Below are 23,060 nucleotides of genomic sequence, written 5' to 3' on the forward strand. Positions count from 1 at the left end.
ATTGAATTTTATTATAAATAAAAGAGAGTTTAAATAAAAAATAGAAACAAAAATTTTGTGAAACTTTATATTATTAAAAACGGCAAGAAAATCCTTTAAAAAACTATATTAGAAAACTGAATAGCAAAAATTAACTAAAACTTTTATATGGAAGAAATTTAATTAAAAAAAAACTAATAAATATTTCATCAAATTTAACCAAAATTCAAATTCAAAATCAAATTCAAAACTATTTTAATTGAAAGAAGTAAATAAAACAGAATATTTAAGTAATTTTAAGCCACAAATAAAATGAATTAAAAAAATAATAATTTAAAAACAATAAAGATATAGAAAATAAAACTTTTAAATAAGAAAGGCAAAAAAACAATACTAAAAAAATTAAATGATGTTAAAACTGCAAAAAAAAGCAAAACCAATTTTAAATAAAACTTGTGCATTAAAATTTTTTTTTTAAGTAAATAAAGTTTTTAAATAAAAATATTCATATTAAAAATGTTATGCAAGTAAAATTAAAAGAAAAAAAAAAATTAGAGAAAACTTTTATATAAAAAACTAAAATGAAAAATAAAATTTATAAAAAAACTAGCTTCAACCCGCGGCTCCGCTCGCGTAGGAGTAGTTTTGAGCGATTTAGGATATGTATATAAAAGAATTACAAACAATAATTTCATAGAAAATAATTTTTTATTAATTACCATAATATTACAATACCCGGCATCCGTTGCTATGCCTCGTTGAATAAAATCAAAACAACCAATCAGAAAAATATCAAGCAAAATTATTTTTACTAATTTTCTATCTCAAACCGTTTTTGAACTTTGAATTTGGGTCATAGTTTATGCGGATTACGATGTCTAGAGTGTGCTATAAATAGAGGGAAATAGGAAAAACTAAGATTTTTAGTTAAATTTATGCAAATATTCGATTATTAGTGACGGAAGAGAGTGGTGGCGCGGCCTGGGGGCTGTGGGAAGGGAGTTCCATCATAAAAATATGCCTTCATTGGATGAAAATATGAATGTATAAAAATTTTTACGTCATTTGGTGTTGTCGTTTCGTAGTGATGCGCGGACATCGTACAGACATTCACCTTTATAGTAGAGAAGTTTTATGAAAAAATAGACACAATAAAACAACAAATATTGAAAAATTAATAAGTAGAAAATAAAAAAAAGTTCTCAGTTAAAAAATATTTGAAATAAATTAAATTAAAAATTAAAAAAAAATTAAACAAAAGTTTAAACAAGAAAAGTGATATAGAAATAAAATTTATAAAAAAATGATTAAATTAAAAAAAATATTTAACAAAAGTTTTAAGCAAGAAAAGTTAAATACAAATAAAATTTAAACAAATATTACTGAAATAATAAAAACAAATGAATAGAATTTAAATAAAATTTATATATTTAAGTTTTAAACAAGAAAAGTGAAATAAAAATAAAGTTTATAAAAATATTTACGAAAAAATTTAAAAAAATTGAAAAAAAGAATATGTAAATCATTCTTGAATTAAAAAATGTTTTTAATATAATAATTAAAAATTGTATTTTATAAAAAAAAAATTAATAAAAATTTTTATTTCAAAATAAAAATGTTATTTGATTTATTTTATTTTAAATAAAGCTTGTAAATAAAAAAATATAATAAAAAATAAAATTTATAATATTAAATTAAAAAACTGTATAAAAAAAGTATAAAATAAATTGTAAAATAAGCAAGTGGAACTTTTTTAATAGAAAATTATTAATTAGGAAGTTATTAAGATGAAAATAAATGAAGTTTTTTTTGACTAAAAAATATTTTCATTAAAAAAGTTAAATAAATTAAATAAAATTTTTATTGAAAAAAGTAAACACAATTTTTAAATAGTTGCCGACTCCTATTTTTTCTATCATTCGGTTTTACACGCTCGGATCTTCGAACCAGGGCACTATCGAATGGGCACCAATCGGCTAGAGTGGTTGAATTTTAGATATATTAATTAGAAAGAGACCGGCGTAGCCGAATGAGTGCATGCGTGATTACCATTCGGAATTCATTGAGAACGCAGTTTCTAATCTCGGTGAAACACCAAAATTATGAAAAAACATTTTCTAGAAGCTGTCGCCCCTCGGCAGTCAATGGCTAACTTCCGAGTGTATATCTGCCATGAAAAAGCTCCTCATAAAAAAAAAAATAGCTGCCGTTCCGAGTCGGCTTGAAACTGTAGGTCCCTACCTTTGTGGAACAACGTGAAGACGCGCGCAACAAATAGCTTCAGAAACTATGTACAAAGTGAAGTCCAAAATGAACAAGACTGAGCTAAAATAGAAACTACAAGAGCTTTGTTCTGATCACTTAAAGTTTATTTATTATAAATAGTCCACTCTGGCCTCGATACAATGTTTTGCGCGATCTAAAAGCTTTTCGAAAGAGTGTTTCAGGTCATTGACTGGAATGTCCTTCAGGATGTCGGTACAAGCATTTTGGATGGCCTCTACGGACGCAAAACGTTTTCCTTTCATAGCCAAATGCAATTTTTCGAAAAGGTATAAGTCACAGGGCGCCATATCAGGCGAATACGGTGAGTTATTGATAGTCAAAATGCGATGAGATGGTGCATTACCGTATAATAAGCACCAGCTTCCTCTTTCGGGGTATTCAGGGCGAATTCGACGAGTGCCATGCAACAAATGCTTCAAAATGCCAGGACAAATATTGCATTCATGGTTTTGCCCATTGGCACGAACTTTTTGTGTACAATTCCCTTGGAATCGTGAAAACCCATGAGCATCGGCTCGATTTTTGACTTCATCAAACGCGATTTTTGGAGTGGTGGCTCATTTGGGGCCTTCCATTCGGCACTTTGACGCTTAGTTTCAGGTTTATGTTGGAAACCCACGTTTCATCAGCAGTTACAATATTGTAGAGGAAGTTCTCGTATTTTCTCGCCTCTTTAATGAGGCCTTTCGAATGTTGAATTCTGAGCAATTTTTGGTCCTCAGTTAACTTGTGCGGAATGAAATGTGCACAGACCTTTTGTTAGCCCAAATTTTTAGTTCAAATGTGATAAATCGATGTTTTGGAGATATTCAACTACGATTCCATGAATTTCAACGATGTTTTCGGTTCATTTTTGATAAATTTGCGAACAATTTCGATTGAGACCTCGATGATTACTGATTTTGGGCGGCACTCATGAACTCTGGCACAAGATAGACAAGCATTGCCATCAACTTTTTTCATTCATATGTTTCGGTAAACGTTCATCGACTCTAAAGTCCTTTAAATATTAATATACATTTAATAAATATATAACTAGCTTAAAATGTTTAATTACCATCGGATTCGATCCGCCATTTTGTATTTTTGAAAATTTATTGCAAATACGTAGATAATCAGCCAGCTCCAAAACTTTATAAAGTAAAATCTTTAGTTTTAATTATATTTATTGTGAAGAGTAGCCTAGCCACCTCTGAAATGACGTGAAAATATGCGAAACTTAGAGAGAAATCAATGCATGCACGTCACGTGACCCGAATTCCACTAAAGAAGAACTTACAATTTAACGCTTATTCAATTGGACGACGCAAACGTCCCCTTCCTTATTTCTGCTTCTTAAATTTGAATGTAAGGCAATTGAATTTGCGCTGAATTCTCATACGAGCATGGAAACCTAATTTTCGTTTGCTGGGTAGGGAAGCATTAACTATTCAGCTGTTTACTTTTAGGCATACTTGATTTATTTTCTCACTGCAAACACAACACGAGTATATATGTGTGTATAATTATATAGTATATATGTACATATGTTGTTGTTGCTATGGCTGTGGCTATCCGCAACAGCAGGTTAAGAACCTCTTTGAACTTTCAAGTGTCTGTTCACACGCGTCAACTAACAAAGTACCTGCGTGCACCTAACTGCACACATACATACATACATATACACATACATATATTATATATGCCCATACAGATAAGTAAGTATGCAGAAAAAGTGCTGCAAGTAAAATATACGTATGTATGTACACACACTTTTTACCACATGCAAGTCGGTGTATTTGCTCACACAGCTGCTGCTTAATGCCTGTCACCCACATTATTGTTGCCTGCTTTTTCATTATGAATGGGACGCTTGACTTTGCGACTGGCGCTGCTCGACTTATGGTCCCTTTGTGGTTGGTTTTATTGCTGTTGTTGTTAGTGCAGCTGTCGAATTCATTGCTGCTGTCAAGTAGAGAGTGGCGCTCTTTGTAAAGCCATGCCAGTCGCTGCTGCTGACACTGTTGTTGTTGCTTGCATTTTCACAGTTGACAGCAGCCCGCCAACTTTGCTTAATAAACGCTGATTGTAACTGATTTTTTTTTTTTGATTTTTTTTTCCAGCTGTTCTCAAGTGTCTGTCGCGCTGCCTTGAATATATCGCTTGGCTTTTTGTCTAACTGGCCAATCCACCTACATTTTCGCCTTGTCGCTTCTCGCTTTATTTGGCCATCTGTCAGTTTGTTTGCAATGCGATTGTAGCGTATTTGCTTTCCCTCATTCCTTTTTGTGGCACAAGCAAACACACATACAAATACAAATACAAATTCACCTGTTGTTGTTGTGGCATTTGTAATTTGTGTGCAATATTTCGGTTTGTTTAAATTTTTCATTTCTGTTGCCCTGCTTCAACGCCTCATCTTGGCATTGTTGTTATTGGGGTTGTGGCGCGCGTTTGTTTGCTTTGTTTTTTGTTGTTATTATTGTTGTTTTCATATTTGTTTTTGTTATTAAGTATGCATGTTTACAAATGCCACTGCTGTCGCATTTTTCCTTCGTTATGGCTGCTGATGCCTCTGTGATTGCTGCTGTTGTTGTTGTTGTTGCTGCTGTTGCTTGTGCGCTCTTGTCCATGTTGATGTTATTGCACTTTGCAATGTGTGTTAATGAGCACTGAGTATCCTTTTGATGAGTTTTTCACACGAGACCGCGTGAAAATATTCATTGTCTGCTTGATTTCCGGCAACAACGCGCCGCCCCTCCGCTGAACTCAGTGAACTTCTACGAATTGTAAGCAAAATTAAAATGAATTATGCATTTAAAATAAATTGAAATAAAATTAAATCTGTAAGTATGAATTGTTCAACAAAAATAGTTTTTCATGTCAGCTTTGCTTTAGCTGCTTGTAAACTGTCAGCCAGCACTTCACGGGTTAAGTGAAAGCTGCTTATGGGGTGAAAAAATAAAATAAAATAAAATTTAATCAACTTTCAACAATTTCGTTATGCAATAAGAATTGTTTCTGGTAAATGCTGATAACATGTGTGTGCAAACGAAATGGAAGCTACTTTGCCAGCAATTGTAATTTTAATATTTTATAATAGTTCATAATAAGGCAATGCAAGAAAAATGAGCAAAACGGCAGATCTGCCATGAAAATGAATACCCATAAAAACCACTTACCGTTCGGAAGCGTAGTGAAATTCTTTTTGCAGGGCAACATCACGATGCAGACCAAAAATTGGGGTAGCAGCTCTGCCAAGCACTGAATAAAGGATGGGAGCATGAGAAATTTAAGCGGGGAGCCTGGTTTATGAGGTCTAAAAATTGCATCTCTTTGCGATTTTTTTTTTAAGGAAAAAATTAATTTAGCACTGCAAAGTTTTTTATATTCTTAAATGAACATTTAGAAAGTATAAAAAATTTTTGTACTGGTTAAAATAAGTTGAAAAAAATGTTTAACATAGAAATTAGTAGAGCGCTGCAACGCTGCAGTTTCCAACTGGCGTACAAGATACAGCTCGTAATTATTATCTAAAGCAAAATATTCGAATGGATTTCTAATTATCATGATTTTTTATTCTAGATGAACTAAAAAAACTGAGAGAAATTCCAAAATTTCAACTTTTTGGAGGTTTTAAAGAAAAAAATGCCTTTCCACAAAAAAATAAATTCACTTCAACTTGGTATAAAAATCTTGAAAAATTTTTTTTATCTATTTTGTTAGTTCAAATAGAAGAAAATTTAATACTGAAGGGAACAAGCTATGATTCATTTCAAAAGGTTCATTAGATTTTTTTCTTTCATGTACGCCAATTCAAAGAAATCATAAAAATGAAAAGACGAGAAAAGAAGATAAAATGTGTACTATAGCTGTCCGGTCACAGCGTAATTACCTAACGCTCGCCTATCTTTGGCTTTGTATCTACGGAAATATTGAGAATTAGGCTCTGTAACTTTGTGTGAATATATTAGGAATCGGTTAAAACGAAAAAAAAAAATTGATTTTTGTGACCTTATAAGCCAAGCTCCCCCCTTAAATAAGTTACAGTAAATTATATTAAATAAATTAGAGGGTATCATTTTGTGGAAAACTATGAAGACGCACGTCTTAAATAGAAGGAGGAGCTGGGCCAAACACCCAATCAAAGGGGTCATTGCCAATTATATATTATATATCATTTTCACATATATGTGCTATATATTTCATGTTCTTGACATCTCTGAAGTGAAAATAAAATTGGAGATTGGGCAATATCGACTCGCAAATATTGTATACCGAATTTAAGAAAAGTTAAATTATTTTCTGTGCGATTTAAGTGGTAATTTTCAAAGCGCTGGCGGCACAAGTAAACTCTGAATAAAGACAAAAAAAAATATAACTTTCTAATTTATTTATTTTGCATGGTCAGTCTATGAAACAATCGTTTCTTACAGACTTTTTGAAGTGAAACTTCTTTACGCGCGTCAGAGTATAATTTCAAGGATGCGACACACGAGCTGGCGTTACGAAAAACCGTCACGAAACGTACAAGCCTACGGCATACAAGCTATTGTCTTTCTCCGCATTGTGCCGTGCTTCGTAGCATTGATGTAGCCGATGGGTTAGCAAATGGCGCCGTTGGTAAACTAGTGCATATAGATTATAGCACCGCTGGAGAAGTGAGTTCTGTATGGCTTGACTTTCCTTATACTCCGAAAACAGGACAAAAACTTCGAAAGAAATGCGGTGCACATATGATAGCTAACAATATTAGTAAAGCAGCAGTATCGATAGCTAGACGATCAGCTACAATACCATTAAATCACAATAACACTATAAATGCAAAATGTACACATTTTCCTGTAGTTTGTGCATGTGCCAATACCATACACAAATCTCAGGGCGGTACATACTCTGAAATGGTCTATGAATACGATAAAAAGCAGTCACAATCGCTAGTGTATGTCGCACTGTCACGTGTTACTTCCACTGATGGATTGTTTATAATTACACGCAATGATGATTTGAGATTCTACCATGATTGTTTGATTGTTGATTGATTGATTGTTGGCAACTCTTGATCAACAAATGATTCAATTTATACAACAACGAAGATTGCCGATATACTCTTTTAATTGTCAAAGTCTACGTGCTCATGCAACTGACGTATTGAATCCAGTTATAGAAAAATGCAATGTGGTAGTTTTTCATGAGATTTGGTTGCGTTAAGACGAGGAAATCAGTTTACCCAATTTTAACTTCATCATCCAGTGTAAAAGAAGTAGTGCTCGAACCGGAGCAGTCGCTATCTACCACAACAAAAATGATACCGTGAATGTCCTCACACCACACTTACGATTTACCGCCGTACAGTCAACATCAAATGCAGCTATAGCAGAAGATGTCGGTGATATTTGTATTTCTGTGTGCCGTGCGTAGGAGGATGGTTCCATGTGTAGAAGTCCACGCAAGTGGGGAAAGCTACTGATCGCCATTCACTTGGGAATGGCCAGAACGATTTTTCTGCATATGGTTCAAGCAGCTCACAACGGCCGGGATTAGCCCACGTATCCTCTGGGTAGCTTCCGAAGACCCGTTCGGGAGTGAGCTAACGTGAGAAGGCGAAACATTCCAGGATAGCTGGTTGTGCGTAGGGTTTGGGACCCGCCACTTAAAAATCCCCCCAATGAAAAGTTTAAAAAAGCCTCGGATGAGACCTCCCTATACTGATGACGACCACTGCAAATGAATTAAGGATTACGGTTTGAGGGCATGCACCTGGAATGTCCGGTCCCTTAATGGGGAAGGTGCCTCTGCCCGGCTGGTTGATGTCCTCGTGAGAGTAAAGGCTGACATCACTGCCATTCAAGAGATGCGATGGACGGGACAAGACAAGAAAAGAGTAGGACCTTGTGACGTTTACTACAGCTGCCATGTAAAGGAGCGCAAATTCGGTGTTGAATTTGTTGTGGGAGAGAGACTTCGTCCCCAAGTACTGCCGTTCACTCCGGTGGACGAGCGTCTCGCAACAATCCACATCAAAGCCTGTTTTTTCAACATATCGCTAATTTGCGCCCACGCCCCGACGGAAGAGAAGGACGATGCGACCAACGATTCCTTCTATGAGCGCTTGGAACGTTCTTATGAGCGCTGCCCTCGCCACGACATAAAAACCGTGCTTGGCGACTTCAACGCCAGGGTGGGCAAGGAGGGAATTTTTGGTCCCACAGTCGGAAAATTCAGCCTGCACAACGAAACATCCGGTAACGGACAGAGGCTCATCGACTTCGCCAGGGTTCGGAACATGGTAGTCTGCAGCACCAGATTCCAGCATAAAAAGATACACCAAGCTACCTGGCTGTCTCCTGATCGAAAAACGCGAAACCAGATCGATCATGTTGTGATAGATGGAAGACACGCTTCTAGTGTATTAGATGTACGTACGATCCGAGGACCCAACATCGACTCGGATCATTTCCTTGTTGCAGCCAAACTGCGCACACGCCTCTGTGCAGCAAAAAACGTGCATCTACCTACGCAAAGAATGTTCAACATCGCCATGTTCGCCACTCGACTCTCACTCCTGCTCTCAGAGAGTATTGCCCAACAAACCGGTATGCATGCACACTGGAGCAACATTTCCCATTCTCTACGTACCGCCGCCGAAGAAGAAATCGGATTCCAGCCAGTCCGAAAAAACAGTTGGTACGACGAGGAATGTCATGCTGCCGCAGAAAGTAAGGATGCCGCATGCATCAGCTCCTATGCAAAATATTACCAATTACCGCGGGATAAGTCTTCTAAATATCGCCTATAAGGTGAAAGGCTGAAGCCCACCGTCAACCAACTGATTGGACCTTATCAGTGTGGCTTTTGATCTGGAAAGTCTACCATAGACCAAATATTCACAATACGCCAAATCTTGGAAAAGACCCTAATACGGCTATGCAAGATGACGTTGCTCAACACCGGCAGCGCCGTCAGAATTGGGAAGGACCTCTCCGAGCCGTTTGATATCCAACGAGGTCTCAGACAGGTTGACTCGCTGTCGTGTGACTTCTTTAACCTGATGTTGGAGAGGATCGTACGAGCCGCAGAGGTTAATCGGTCAGCTCAGGCACAGGTCTCATCATGCCCGTCCTAACGTATGGCGCAGAAGCTTGGACGATGACAACATCCGATGAAGCGACGCTTGGAGTGTTCGAGAGAAAGATTCTGCGTAAGATTTTTGGACGTTTGCACGTTGGCAACAGCGAATATCGCAGCCGATGGAACGATGAGCTGTATGAGCTTTACGACGACATAGACATAGCGCAGCGAATAAAGATCCAGCGGATTCGTTGGCTGGGTCATATCGTCCGAATGGATACAAACGCTCCGGCTTTGAAAGTATTCGATGCGGTACCAGCTGGTGGTAGCAGAGGAAGAGAAAGGCCTCCTCTGCGTTGGAAAGATCAGGTGGAGAAGGACTTGGCTTCACTTGTTGTGTCCAATTGGCGTCGGTTAGCACGAGAAAGAAACGACTGGCGCGCTTTGTTAAGTTCGGCCAAAATCACGTAAGCGGTTATCGCGCCAATTAAGAAGAAGACATTCAAGCTCTGCTACTTCCTTTACAGCAAAGACCGCAGCTTGAAATACAGTGTAAAAGTTAGGGAGTTTAAATGAGTTTTTGATGCTTAGTTCCGCACAATATATGCCAGTGCCAACCCCCCTTCTTCAATTTCAGCAAATACATTGATGGTGTTCCTCATCGGAACTAAGCCTTTGTTTGAAATAAAAACAAAATTGCAAACTGTTTTCAATTTAAAAAAATTTAACAAGTTTCCATCAATATTTTAAAACTTTTAAGAAAAATTTGGAGTATGCAGTTTTATAGTCAATTGAATTTTGGTCAAACAAAAGGCATATTTCAAGTGGCTCAAAAATCGAGCTAATTTTTGACAATTTTATTTTATTTCTTTTTTTTTTGTTGATAGTAGTTTTCATTTGCTCTATTTTAACGAATCCTCGGCATTTTTTTTTTATTTTCCTAAGAGGTGTGTTCAATTTGTGTGTGTTCGAATTTTGAATTTTCGCGGGTTACGTATATTCGAAATTAGATTTTTTGTGGCGATATGTTGGTACTCATGTCTCTCGCTCGTGCCGACGAGTTCGGCCATTTTGAATGTTCAGTTAATTGTTGACAGCTGCTTTGCTTGCACGTGTTTCGGCTCGTCTTCGATTTTTACCTATTCAAAAAGATGGATCAAAGAACCTGAATCAAATTTTGTGTGAAAAATGAAATCAAATACGCGCATGCATTCCGAATGTTGACTGTGTCATACGGAGAAGCTACTTTGGACCAAAGCAACGTTTATTGGTGGTACAAAATGTTCTCAGAAGGCCGAGAAGATGTGAACGACGAAAAGCGTGCCGGACGCCCGAGCACTTCAAGAACAGACGAAAAACTTGATGAAGTGAAAAAAATGGTATTGGCCAATCGTCGAATCACCATTAGAGAAGTTGCTGAGGCCCTAGACATATCAATTGGCTCGCGCCATTCGATTTTTATCAATGATTTGGGCATGAGACGGGTCGCCGCAAAATTTGTACCAAAACTGCTCAATTTCAACCAAAACCAGCAACGCAGGAACACTGCTGATGAGATGGTGGACTCTGTCCGCGAAACCCAAATTTGCTCTAGAGGGTCATAGCTGGTGACGAATCGTAGGTTTATGGTTATGACGTGGAGACCAAAGCTCAATCATCTCATTGGAAGCTGCCGCACGAACCAAGACCGAACTGGACTGAGCGCACCAAGCTCGGTAGAATGTAAAAGTTTTGCTTACCGTTTTCTTTGATTGCAGGGGTGTTGTGCATCATGAGTTCTTCTTGCCACAGGGTAAAACGGTCAATAAGGAATATTATCCGCAAGTTATGCGCAATTTGCGCCAAGCAATCCACCAGAAACGAGAAGCGCCCGGATTTGTGGAAGAACAAAAATTGGCTCTTGCATCACCAACACACTAATGATGCCACAGATCTGGCCCCCTGTTACTCTTTCTTGTTCCCTAAACTGAAGAGGCCCATGAATGGACGACGCTACGCTACTATTGACGAGATAAAGACGGCATCGAAGGAGGAGCTGAACAAGATAAAAAAAAAAGATTTTAGAAGTGCTTCGAAGATTGGAGAAAACGTTGGCACAAGTGCGTAATATCTCACGGGGACTACTTTGAAGGGGACAAAATAGATATTAATGAATAAGTAAATAATTTTTGAAAGAACATAAAATTCGCGATTCTTTTTGAACACACCTCGTATGGAATAAAATACCCAAGACCGGGAAGAAAAAATTCTCACAAATCAACACGGTTTTGGAGCTGCTTGAAACTTTCACTTTGTGATTCCAAAACTAAATGCGATAAAAACCTGCATACTCGCAATTCGTCTCGAAATTTTGATTAACCAGTTGGAAATGTTGATCAAAGTTTGCTGAATTTTTGCTTTAATCAGAATAAATGTTTTAAAATTTTAATACAAAAATTAATTGAATTGAAATTTGAGGCTTTCATTCGAAAATTCAAAAACTTTCAAGAGCTACCTTTACCTACACTGTTGTTATTCTAGTTATAAAGGGTGATCAGATTGGATGTACTTTTTGCAACACGTTTTTTTTTACAAATCACGTTTGACTATTGTCAAGCTTCATTATGGAAAACTTGCGCCTCAACGACGTTTACAAATCATACAATTTTATTGAGAAAATCGACATTGTAAAGTATGCATCGCTCGCTTAGGCCAACTTACGGTGTTCAGTGCTGCGGCCCATTTTTGGTTTAATGGCTACGTCGATAAGCAAAATTTCCATATTTGGGCTGAAGAGCAACCCGAAGAAATTGAAGGACAACGATTACATTCACTGAAAATAACTGTTTGGTGCGGCGTATGGGCTGCAGAAATCATCGGTTAGTATGATATATTATTTTTTCACAGATGAGGCTGGCGCCAATGCATCAATGAAGGACGCATGCTAATGCGTCATGATTAATGACCTTTTAATGCCGGAAATTCAAGCCCGTGGTCTCACAAAATTTGGTTTATTTGATCCAACAAGAGGTGGATTTACTGCGTCGTTTACCTCTCGTCTCTAACCAGTAGATTGGCCACGAAGATCGTGTAATATCACACCTTTGGACTTTTATTTGTAGAGGTATTTAAAGTCGAAATGCTTTCCACCTTCGATTGAGTCACTGGAAGCCAACATTACTAAAGTTATTCACGAGATACCAACCGAAGTCATTCAAAATTGATGTTTTGAAGAGAAAGGACTATCTTTAAAAAAGTTAATCTCATGAATGGTTCTACACAAAAATAATAAAGATTACCCAATCAATTTATATTTTCGTTGTTTTATTTCAATTTAAAGCTCGACACCTCTAAATTCAACACCCTTTACTTTTCTTCAGAAATATTTAATTTAAATTCACTTTGTGTGCTGTCGAATTATCGAACATCAACATTTTCACGATGCATTTTCGCAAATTTTATTTATAAATTATTTCACATCAGATTCTTGCGAAGTACTGCGGTAAATGCTGGCACTGTTTCTAAAAATATATTTTACGCACGTGTTGCAAAATTATTGAAACGAAGAAAGACTCTTTCAGCTCTATAAACTGACTCATTTCCTGCATGTCCTGCAATTACCGTGAGACCAGGCGAAGTAAGAGGGTATCCAGAGGTGGATGGTCTCAATCACTTTCAGAATATTTTAGCATCATTTTCTACGCAATTAACTCACAGCGATGAATTTTTAGTTTTGCGCCAAGGAGAACGAAATGCAAAAATCGAAATACCTAATTTGGCTCCTCCGCAGCAGCGAACGAAATAAAAAAAAAAACAAAAAAAGAAACAAGGAAAATCCATAAAACACATAGAGGCTGAGGTGGATTGGTGCGAAAAAACAAACGAATTCAATTTCCACAGATTGTTTCGCTTACTTTCGAATCCAATTCATGGAACGAGGGGCGGTTGCGGGTGTTGGTTGGAGGCACGGCATGACTTTAAATGAATGCGCGAAAAAAAAATTTAAGAAGCAAATCAGAAAGGCACACAACAGGAAAATTGAAACTTATAAATTTTTAATGTTATGCCCTGCTACACAAGAACAATAATAACAACAACAACAATTGCGTTAGTAATAAAGAGGCAATGTGCAAAAACGGCAATGGGAAAAAATAAGTTGCCAAATGTAATAAAATGCAAAAGAACAGCAAACAAATATTAGAAAAGGTGGCAGGAGCAAAATAAAAAGGAAATCAGAAAAAAGAATAAGAGGCGATTGAAAACAAAAGCACCGAGACGAACAAAAGGCGACCGAATACAAAGCAGCAAAATGCTAAGCAACGCAACGGAGTCGCAGAAAAAGCGACCAGGGGGAGTGTAAGTGGGCTCGCAATGAAGCGGCGACAACAATGGCAATAGTGGCAGCACCAGCTGGCGGCAGGAATTGCTGTGGTGCGCGCCATGGCAGCAGTGAGCACAGTAAAAAAACAAACACAATTATATTTTATTGCGTTTACGGGTTCACTTGGCGCTCCAAAAGAAATACACTAGCAGCCTTTGACAAAACCAGCGGCACGCCAAGTGAGTGAACTACTAAACGCCCGTATGACCGACCGTCGCAGTTGACGAACGACAATCGGCTGTTTGGTGAGTAAATGACAGTAACTATCAAACCATAATAGAAGTCCGGTCGAACAATCCACGGTTGGTCGTTTTTTCGGTCTGTCAGTGAGTGAACAGCCTTGGCAGAAAGCCAGTGAAGCGTTGACTGACCAACGGCAATGACAATGCACGACAATAGTCCGATGTTGCCTCGGTCCCATGCGACTTTACAACTCAGAACTTCCTTAGTAGTTTGGTGATAGAATTGCGCTCAAAGGATATGGACAACCGCCATTGGCGCACTTTGGTAGTCGCACAGGAAGTGCGATGATATTTCCAAAGAAACAATGTCGCATACTCTCGCTCGCCTTCAGTGGCTGAAGTCGCTGGCGACGCTGTGAAAAAATGTGTAATAATTGCTACTTTCACACCCACAACGTCCGCGTAGCAAAATTGTGAATTTAGTTAATTTTTTTGTAAAGTCCGTTTATACTCTTCTCTCCTTTCTTCTTCTCATGCACAGCGTTGACCGGTCGCTGGCGCACTCAATTCATTTTATTTGAGATTTTAGAGTTTTTTGTGAATTTTTTTTTTTAATTTTTGCTTGCCATTATTGCAGTTGCCTGGTCATCTACCCTGAAGTGTATATATGTATGTTGAAGGCACTGACAAAAAAAAAGCAAAACAAAAAACAAATATGGGAAATAGAAAAAAGTCAGTAAAAAGTAATACCAAAGTTAAGCAAAACTGTTTCGGAGTTGTTGGAGCGCTAAATAAATTCGAGAATTTCATATGCAAAAATAATTTTTCAATAAAAATTAACTTAGCATAGCAGCTGTGAGCGGAGCTAAGCTATGATATATAAATCGAGCTGCACCAGCCAGGACGGCGTTTACTTGAGGGCAGTAAATGCGCAGGTAGGTAGGTGGGTGGGGTGGCTGTCGCAATGACACACTAAGACCCTTCATAGGTGCATTGTGATACCACTGGAGCTTATCTTTACCCTATGAGTTCCTTTTCAAACCATCGGGGCAGCTTTAATAAACCAGCAAAGCTTCGTTAGTTTTAGATGCGCTGTATCCGCTAAATCAACTAAAAATGCCGTGTCAAGAGTGCAAAATCTCCTTGTCGCTAAGCTTTCATACTCACATAAAAGGTTCCTGACTGTTTCCTCTTCTTCTGTATTTAGCCAGCTTTCACAGAAATCGAAATACGGGAGTCCTAACCTTCTAGCGTGGCTGCCTACCAGACAATGACCAGTTAATACCCCTATCACTTTTCTTATAGTTTCTCTGTTAAATCTTAACAAGCTTTTTGATCGAGTGCTGTTCCATTCCGTCCATGTCTAACTGCTTAGTTCGCATGTTGAGAGGTTTTGTCAACTTGTATTTACTGTAGATATTCATGGTTTCCCTATCTATCAGTAGCTTACAAGTGGCTACAGATATGGGTATCAGCGTCTGATCCAATTGGAGGTCGAGCGTAGTACCTGTTCGAGCAAGTTCATCTGCCTTGCAGCTCCCTGCTATATTCCTGTGGCCTGGCACCCAAATAAGGTATACTTTGTAGTATTTTAATACGTCACTTAGAAGTTTAAAACATTCTATGACTATTTTTGACGAGTGTGTTTTAGATTCTAGCGCTTTTATTGCCGCTTGACTATCCGAGTATATGAAGACTTCATTTGTGGATAATACTCTCGTTTTTATTACCGAAAGTCCCTCTTTTATGGCAGTGACTTCCACCTGAATTACACTGCAATGATCAGGTAATCGAAATGATTGGCTAACTCCGAGTTTATCAGAGTAAACCCCTCCAGCTACTTTGGTATCTAGTTTTCATCTATTTGTATAGATGTCTATATCATTTTCCCTAAGATTAATCCCATTATCCCATTCTTCTTTGGAACGAAATGTTGTTACGAAGGATTTATCTGAATTGATATACTTGGTTTTACAGAAATCCGTTGTACCAGGAATGCAGGGGAATTTTTCTAAAAGTGAAGAGTGCCCTCTCTGGTTCGGTCTGAGTAGGCCGATTTCTCTTAGTCTAAGAGTTGCTTTGGCAGCTGTTTGTTTGCCGAAATGCTCTATTGGTAATAGGTTAAGCATAATGTTTAGTGCCTCTGCGGGTGTGGTCCTCAATGCCCCGCAGATGCAAAGACTGGTCATTCTTTGTACATGTACGATTGTACCAGTACCAGTACCAGTACCAGTACCAGTACCAGTGCCAGTACCAGTACCAGTACCAGTACCAGTACCAGTACCAGTACCAGTACCAGTACCAGTACCAGTAGCAGTACCAGTACCAGTAACAGTACCAGTACCAGTACCAGTACCAGTACCAGTACCAGTGCCAGTACCAGTACCAGTATCAGTACCAGTACCAGCACAAGTACCAGTACCAGTAAATACGTAAGTCAGATATTTTTACAAACTGAGAGAGTTAGACTGACATCTTTTTTTTTTGGCTGAAATTTTTTTTACAGAACTTATATCGAAAGAAGTGTGTATCTGTATGATGACTTTTATTTTTATTTCCTAGGTTTATCTTTATTTTAAATGATGACATCCTAAGAGCTGTGGAAGCGTAATTTGCAGTCCTTCCAGATTATCGCTTCAGGGATGAAATCTATAAATTGGAATCTCTTCGAAACAAGTGCATTGATGTCCAGGCAGTGTATTTTAAGCCATAAAAAGGTTGTTGAACAACCTAGTAAAGGGTGATCTATTTAGAGGTATCGGAATTAAATTGTAATAAAACCACGAAAATTCAAATTAATTATGTAATCTTTATTATTTTTCTGTAGAACCATTCATAACATTTATTTTTTAAAGATAATCCCTTTCAAATGTTGGCCGCAACTGCGCCGTTATTCGGCCATCCCTAAACAACAATTTGGAATCACTCGCTAGAGAACTTCGTTCGGTATCTCGTAAATAACTTTAGTAAAGTTGGCTTCCAATGCCCCAATTGAAGCTGGCTTATCCACAAAGAATTTTGACTTTACATACCTATGCAAATAAAAGACCGAAGGTGTGAAATTTCGCGAGCTTGGTGGTCAATCCACTGACTGGCCCGAGGCGAGAGACAAATTGTTCACCGCATCGACGGCGCAGTAAATCCATTGACGGGCTGTATGTCAAGTAGTGCCGGGACGTCTTGTTGGAATCAAATGCTTTGGAGATCACGGGCTTCTATTTCCGGCATAAAAAAATCGTTTATCATGACGCGATTGCACTTGCCATTCACTTTTACATCGCCATTAACAGTCTCATCTTTAAAAAAATATGGGCCGATAAATCCTTCAGCCCATAGGCTGGACTAAACGGTTCTTTGCATGGGATATAATGGCTGTTCTTGAGCGGCGTTGGGTTGATCTTCAGCTCAAATATGGCAATTTCGCTTAATGACGTAGCCAATAAGCCAAAACTGGGCCTCGCTGATCACCATAAGTTGGCCTGAACGCGCGATGAACACTTTCCACAGAGCTTCGATTTTCGTAATAAAATTGTATGATTTGTAGATATCGTTGAAGTGTAAATTTTCCATGATGAAATGCCTATAAATATTGAAAAAAAAAACTATGTATTTAGTTTGACAGTAGGCACGCGTAATCTGTCAAAAGACCCTATTGGAAAAAGTACTTCCAATCTGATCACTCTTTATTTATTTACATTTTTTTTATTATAATGAATCAAAATTTTGGGAATTAGGTGATATGGGGATTTGGGAAATTACTTGAACATCTACAGCTAGAAACTTCTTCTTTATTTAGTTAATTTTAGAGAAAAGTAAATAAATTTTTAAAATTTCCAAAAATTATTTTCTTACTTACATTGTTATGAAAAAATTATATGTTGATAGAAATTTCTAAAAATTCTTTTCGCTTCCTAAGTTCTTCTTCTTCTTCTTCTTCTTCTTAATAGGCGCGATAACCGTTAAGCTGTTTTGGTCGAGTTTCTTTCGTGTGCTAACCGGCGTACACACCAACTGAAGTCAAGTCCGTCTCCACCTGATCTGTCCAACGCAGAGGAGGCTTTTTTTCCTCTGTTATCATCGAATACTCTCAGAGTCGTATCGTTTGTTTCCATTCGGACGACATGAGCCAGAAATAAATTTTATTAAAAATTAATCAATAATTCAACATATTTTAAGTTAGAAACTGGATAAAAAAGGTGACTACTCCTTTTTGAAGTGCACCAAATATTTGAAGATACTAAACTGTCAAGTTTTTCTAATAAAGAAATACCAGAAAAATAGACAAAAAACGCAACAATAAGACAACATACGCAAAAGTAACAAGGACAAGGCAATGGCTTTTGCAAAACTCCTGGCAAAAGTTTTCCAATCCAATGGAAATCAAAGTGATAATTTGTATACTCTTACTTAGGATGAAAACACCTCTATTTCATGCATTACTATAAAACAACTCAAAAGAGAAACTAAACAACACGGTATTATAGTGAACATTATTGCACAGCCGTATGTTTACACACACATGCACACACAAATACTAAAATATTACTTTAAACATGGAATTATTGCAAAAATCCAGACAGCCAACTATTGACCATCGTCTGGCAATCGACAGCCGACAGAAGTATGCAAAAAATTGCTACTGTAATGAAAACCACTACAGCCGGTGCTGTCCGCACAACTACCTATGCACTCACTCACCCACACACATTCATGTAAAATAGCTGTACATATTAATGTATACAATCCAGCAGCCATAGCAACCACTCTACTAGCAACAACGATTATGGTAAAGCGCATACGAGATTGCTTGGTGGAGACAAGCAGGATCATTTGGTGCACGATTCAAATTGCCAATGATTTTCAAATGTGGGTAACCAAAAAAGAGAAATACCAAGCAATAGTGGCAATCAAATGGTCACATCCGTCGCACCACATTGCCCCTGGCAGTATGCTACGATCCATAGGCACTAATGCCAACAAACATCGAATAGAGCAGATGCTGAAGAGTCAAGTGTGGGTGCACTTAGTGTGCACATGTATAGGTATGTGTTTGTATGGGTGTGTATGTGTGCTAGTTATGAATGGTCAAGTAGCATGAAAGAGGTAATCAACAGGGGTGCCCGACTGTCTGGCAAGTGGTGCAACAAAAAGTAATAACGCCAATGAAATAATTGCAAATTAGTAATTTGCCATGATTGCTTCATTTGAATATTTGTGTAAAAATATAAGTACGTATATAAACTATAGTAACTACATTGCAAAATTATAAAAGCATCTCATGTTGACAATTTTTGACTATTTTCACAACCGATTTTTATGGGTTTTGCATATTTAGAAAGGCTGATGCCTTAATTGCAAAGGCAAAGTTTCAGGCCAATCTGAACGAAATTGAGGAAGTTAAAGCAAACTCTCAAATTTTTAATCAAAACAAAATGAAAAAAAAAATGTGTATGCAGTTTTATAGCTCATTGAGTTGTAGTACAATAGAGGTTAAGTGAGAAGTGGTTTAGAGTTCTCGTTGATTTTTGGTAGATTTTTTAGTTGACAGTGCTCCGCATTTTTTCGGCCCTTCGCTAAATGGAGAAAAGAATTATAAAAATTCAATGAGTATCTTGCGCCATTTAACATGAAACCTGCCTACCCAATTTTTTTTAATAAGGCTGAATACAGGGTTGCCAATATTCGATGGACCCATCTGGCAACCCTGTATCTTTTGACAGAGACGTCAGATCGCTTAATACCATCCCGCGTTGGAAACGTCAGTCCAAGCATATTTTTACCATGGAACAGTAAACGCCACGCAAGCGCTCCCAAATTGTTGAAATTTACATTCAACAAAAGAAGTCTATTGTGAAAACTCAACGTGCGTATAAAAAATTAAATAATGTGAAAAGTGCGCCTTCTAAGAACACCATTAAACGTTTGTACCAAATGTTTTCGACTGGTGATGCTCTTTCTAATCCAAAGAGGCCAAATCAAAACCGACCAAGGCGATCGGATGAGAATATTGCTCTTGTACGGGCCAGTGTTGAGACGGCGCCAAGGACATTCTAAAATCGCCGTTCTCAGCAGTTGGGCATTGCTCGGACCACTTTACAACGAATTATCCGCATTGATTTTCATTTATTCCCGTATAAGATTCAATTGACGCAAAGATTGATGCTTGCGGACAAGCCTCGTCGATTGGGATGGGCCCAAAGAGCCATCGAAATCCTTCAGGTCCGTCGAATATGGGCATGGAAATTAGATAAATGTTAGAAGTTTCGCAAAAATTTTAGTATTGGATTTATATGATTTTTGTATAAATATAAATAAATATTAAATAATAAATTACAATAAAAAATATGTAAAAAAATACAGTATATAATATCGTTTACCCCCGAGACGAGCCTAGGGCCCTTGACGTGTTGATATATTCTCGCAATGAGAGGGTTTCATAAGTACAAAGATTCTTAGAGTGATGCCGTCGGTAGCATAGCTACTTGTAAGGCTTCCCAACCCGACAATATGATGTTTAGCTTCTTCTTCTTAATTGGCGTGATAAGGGCTTACGCGATTTTGGCCAAGTTTAACAAAGTGCGCCAGTCGTTCCTTTCTCGTTCTAACCGGCGCCAATTGGACACACCAAGTGAAGCCAAGTCCTTCTCCACCTGATCTTTCCAACGCAGAGGATGCCTTCCTATTCCTCTACTACCGCTGTTTAGCACCAAAGCTAAAAACAAAGCATCTGGTAGCGTTTAACCAATGGTTAGTGGTGACTATAGCGGGCGTCCGTCTTGCATCAAACTGCTAGCGATATAAACGTGTTGCTAGGGTATGTCCATATGATTGGCGGTGGCCGAGTACTACATTAGCAGCACTACCATTGGACTAGAAAACCTTGCCAAACGTGAACCAGAAGCCCAAAAACAAAAACAAAAAACGAAAAAAAAATGATATACATATTGGGTGAGGGAATAAGTTTCCGCTCTCGTAAAAGAGGTGTCTCTATTGATACCATTTTTTGTTCCCTTTAGTAGTTTATTGGTGACTTGAAGGTGTATATGTGAGGACTATATCGCTGTAGTCGACATTCATTTCAAGCGTAAAGATCCTTTTTTATCTGATGTCAAAAATGTCTACATTCGTCCCGAAAATACAGAGAGGAATGGTCCAGCAAGCCAGTAACTAAATGCCACATCAGTTCATGGAGAGAGATATCGAGAGGCGTTTGGTGACGTGTGAGATGCTTCTTGAACGGCAGAAAAGAAAAGGTTTTCTGCATCGCATCGTCACTGGCCATGAAAAATGGATTTATTATCCCTCTAACCGTTTTTTTTAAATAACGATTTAAAATGCATACGAATTTCATTTTCCGGTGAATTTAGCAGTCAGAATAATGTTGTAATACTGCAGCTCAATAAAATTCCCGAAATGAGGAAATTAGAGAGGAAAAAAGTTTGACCGTTCTACAGACGGTCATCAGAAAATGCTAGAATAATACATATAACCTTCGGATTACTCAAAGGAACATGATAAATTATCAAAATATATATTATTTTAAGCTTACCATAAAATTTTAAAGCATCAGCATAAGTAAAAATTGCAATTTCTTTCGAATCGTAACTTCACCAGTTTTCAAAATAATTTATTTCACTTATCACACTGACCTGCGGCACTCCACTAGCGTGTGCGCTCAAAATAGAGACAAAACTGAGATTGTTAGCTTCACTTCATAAAAAGCATACTCACAACAGTGCGGAGTAACGGTTTTTTATTCTAAAATAATATTTAAGGCGTAGTTGTTGGCAAAAAATTATTGACCATCTACAGACGGTCTAAACGGTTAGAGGGTTATTATAATCCTAAGCGCCGAAAAAGTTGGAGACTGCCAGGAGAACCAGGTCCATCGACAGCGAAAAAAAAAAATATTCACGCTTCAAAGGTTATGTTGTGCATCTGGTGGGATCACAAGGGAGTCGTCTATTATGAACTCTTTAAATCATCTCAAACCATCACTGGCGATCGCTACCGACTGCAGCTTATGCGTTTGAATCGATCTCTGTAAGAAAACCGGCCAAAACGGGACAGTGGATATGGCCAACTGATTTTGCTGCATGGGAACGCCAAGCCACATGTTCATAAATCGATCCAGGAGTATTTAGAGGAACTGTTATTAGAAACTCTGCCGTATTCCCCAGATATTGCAACTTCGGATTACCATCTGTTCCGATCAATACAGTCAGCCCTTATTGGAGAGCGGTTCACTTCTTAGGAGAGCATCACTAACTGGTTCAATGAATGGATCAAGTTAAAAGAACTGTAATTTTTCATCAGAGGAATCCGTAAGCTACCTGAAAGATGGAGTAAAGTTGTAGCTTCCAATGGCACACATTTCACATAATATCATGTACTATTTAATTGTTTAAATAATTCGCAACTTTGGCTAAGAAAAGACGGAAACTTATTCCCATACCTAATAAACAGATATAAAAAAATAAATAAAAAAGTAAATTTTTTTACAATATAGTCTCTCACTTTATGTATATTTTTATGTAGTTTTTTCAAAACTTTAGCAAATTACTCTCTATTCTAAGGCTTCTATTCTAAATATATGGATATATATATATATATTCAAATATATTAAAAATAATATTAGAACTAATCAGAAAAAAAAATGCATGGGGTCACCTGGATTATTGAACTTAATGAAAATAATGCAAATATATCTAGTTATAATTCTAATTGCATGCATCTCGTTATTATACAGTGCGGGTGCAAATGTCACATTCGATGATTACACAGAGTAACTACAGTTAGCTACAACAACTTATTGCAGCCAGAACCTGAAGCACAAACATGCACCAGCTTAATATTCTTTTCGCATTGTGTATATCACTCTACTGCTGGTGGTCTTTAGATGGTCTATTATGGCTTTTCCAGGGCAAAGTCACTCAAGCGGTCAAATACCTCTCGACGAGTAGTAGAAAAAACGAAACTGTGGAGCCCAGCCCGAGTCGTCATTGCTTTATAACCAGATGAGGAGTCTTGCTGAAATACCCACACTCTTACAGTGGCAATGAAATTCATAAACTTGAGTCTTTGTGTAGTTAAACTACTCAATTAGGTGCTTAGAGCCTTTTCTGGCACGAAGTGATTCCAGCTGCAGCTGCTCGGCCCTGCTTTCTAGTCATCCTAGCGCCAGCACTCCTTTCATTTGCAAG

The 23,060-nt window shown here is 37.6% G+C and overlaps 1 protein-coding gene across 1 annotated transcript; it reads left to right on the forward strand.

The window, feature by feature from the left end:
• Positions 1-15,987: 15,987 nt before the first annotated feature.
• Positions 15,988-16,293, forward strand: LOC129248864 (cyclin-dependent kinase inhibitor 1C-like). The gene has a single exon (XM_054888475.1). The coding sequence runs from the start codon at positions 15,988-15,990 to the stop codon at positions 16,291-16,293; it is 306 nt and encodes a 101-aa protein (XP_054744450.1).
• Positions 16,294-23,060: the final 6,767 nt, after the last annotated feature.

The sequence above is a fragment of the Anastrepha obliqua genome, chromosome 5, assembly GCF_027943255.1.
Source record: "Anastrepha obliqua isolate idAnaObli1 chromosome 5, idAnaObli1_1.0, whole genome shotgun sequence".
In the NCBI taxonomy this organism is placed as follows: Eukaryota; Metazoa; Arthropoda; class Insecta; order Diptera; family Tephritidae; genus Anastrepha; species Anastrepha obliqua.

Excerpts from the sequence above, each read along its gene's own strand:
- LOC129248864 (XM_054888475.1), top strand. The coding sequence starts at position 15,988 with ATGTTTAGTGCCTCTGCGGGTGTGGTCCTCAATGCCCCGCAGATGCAA.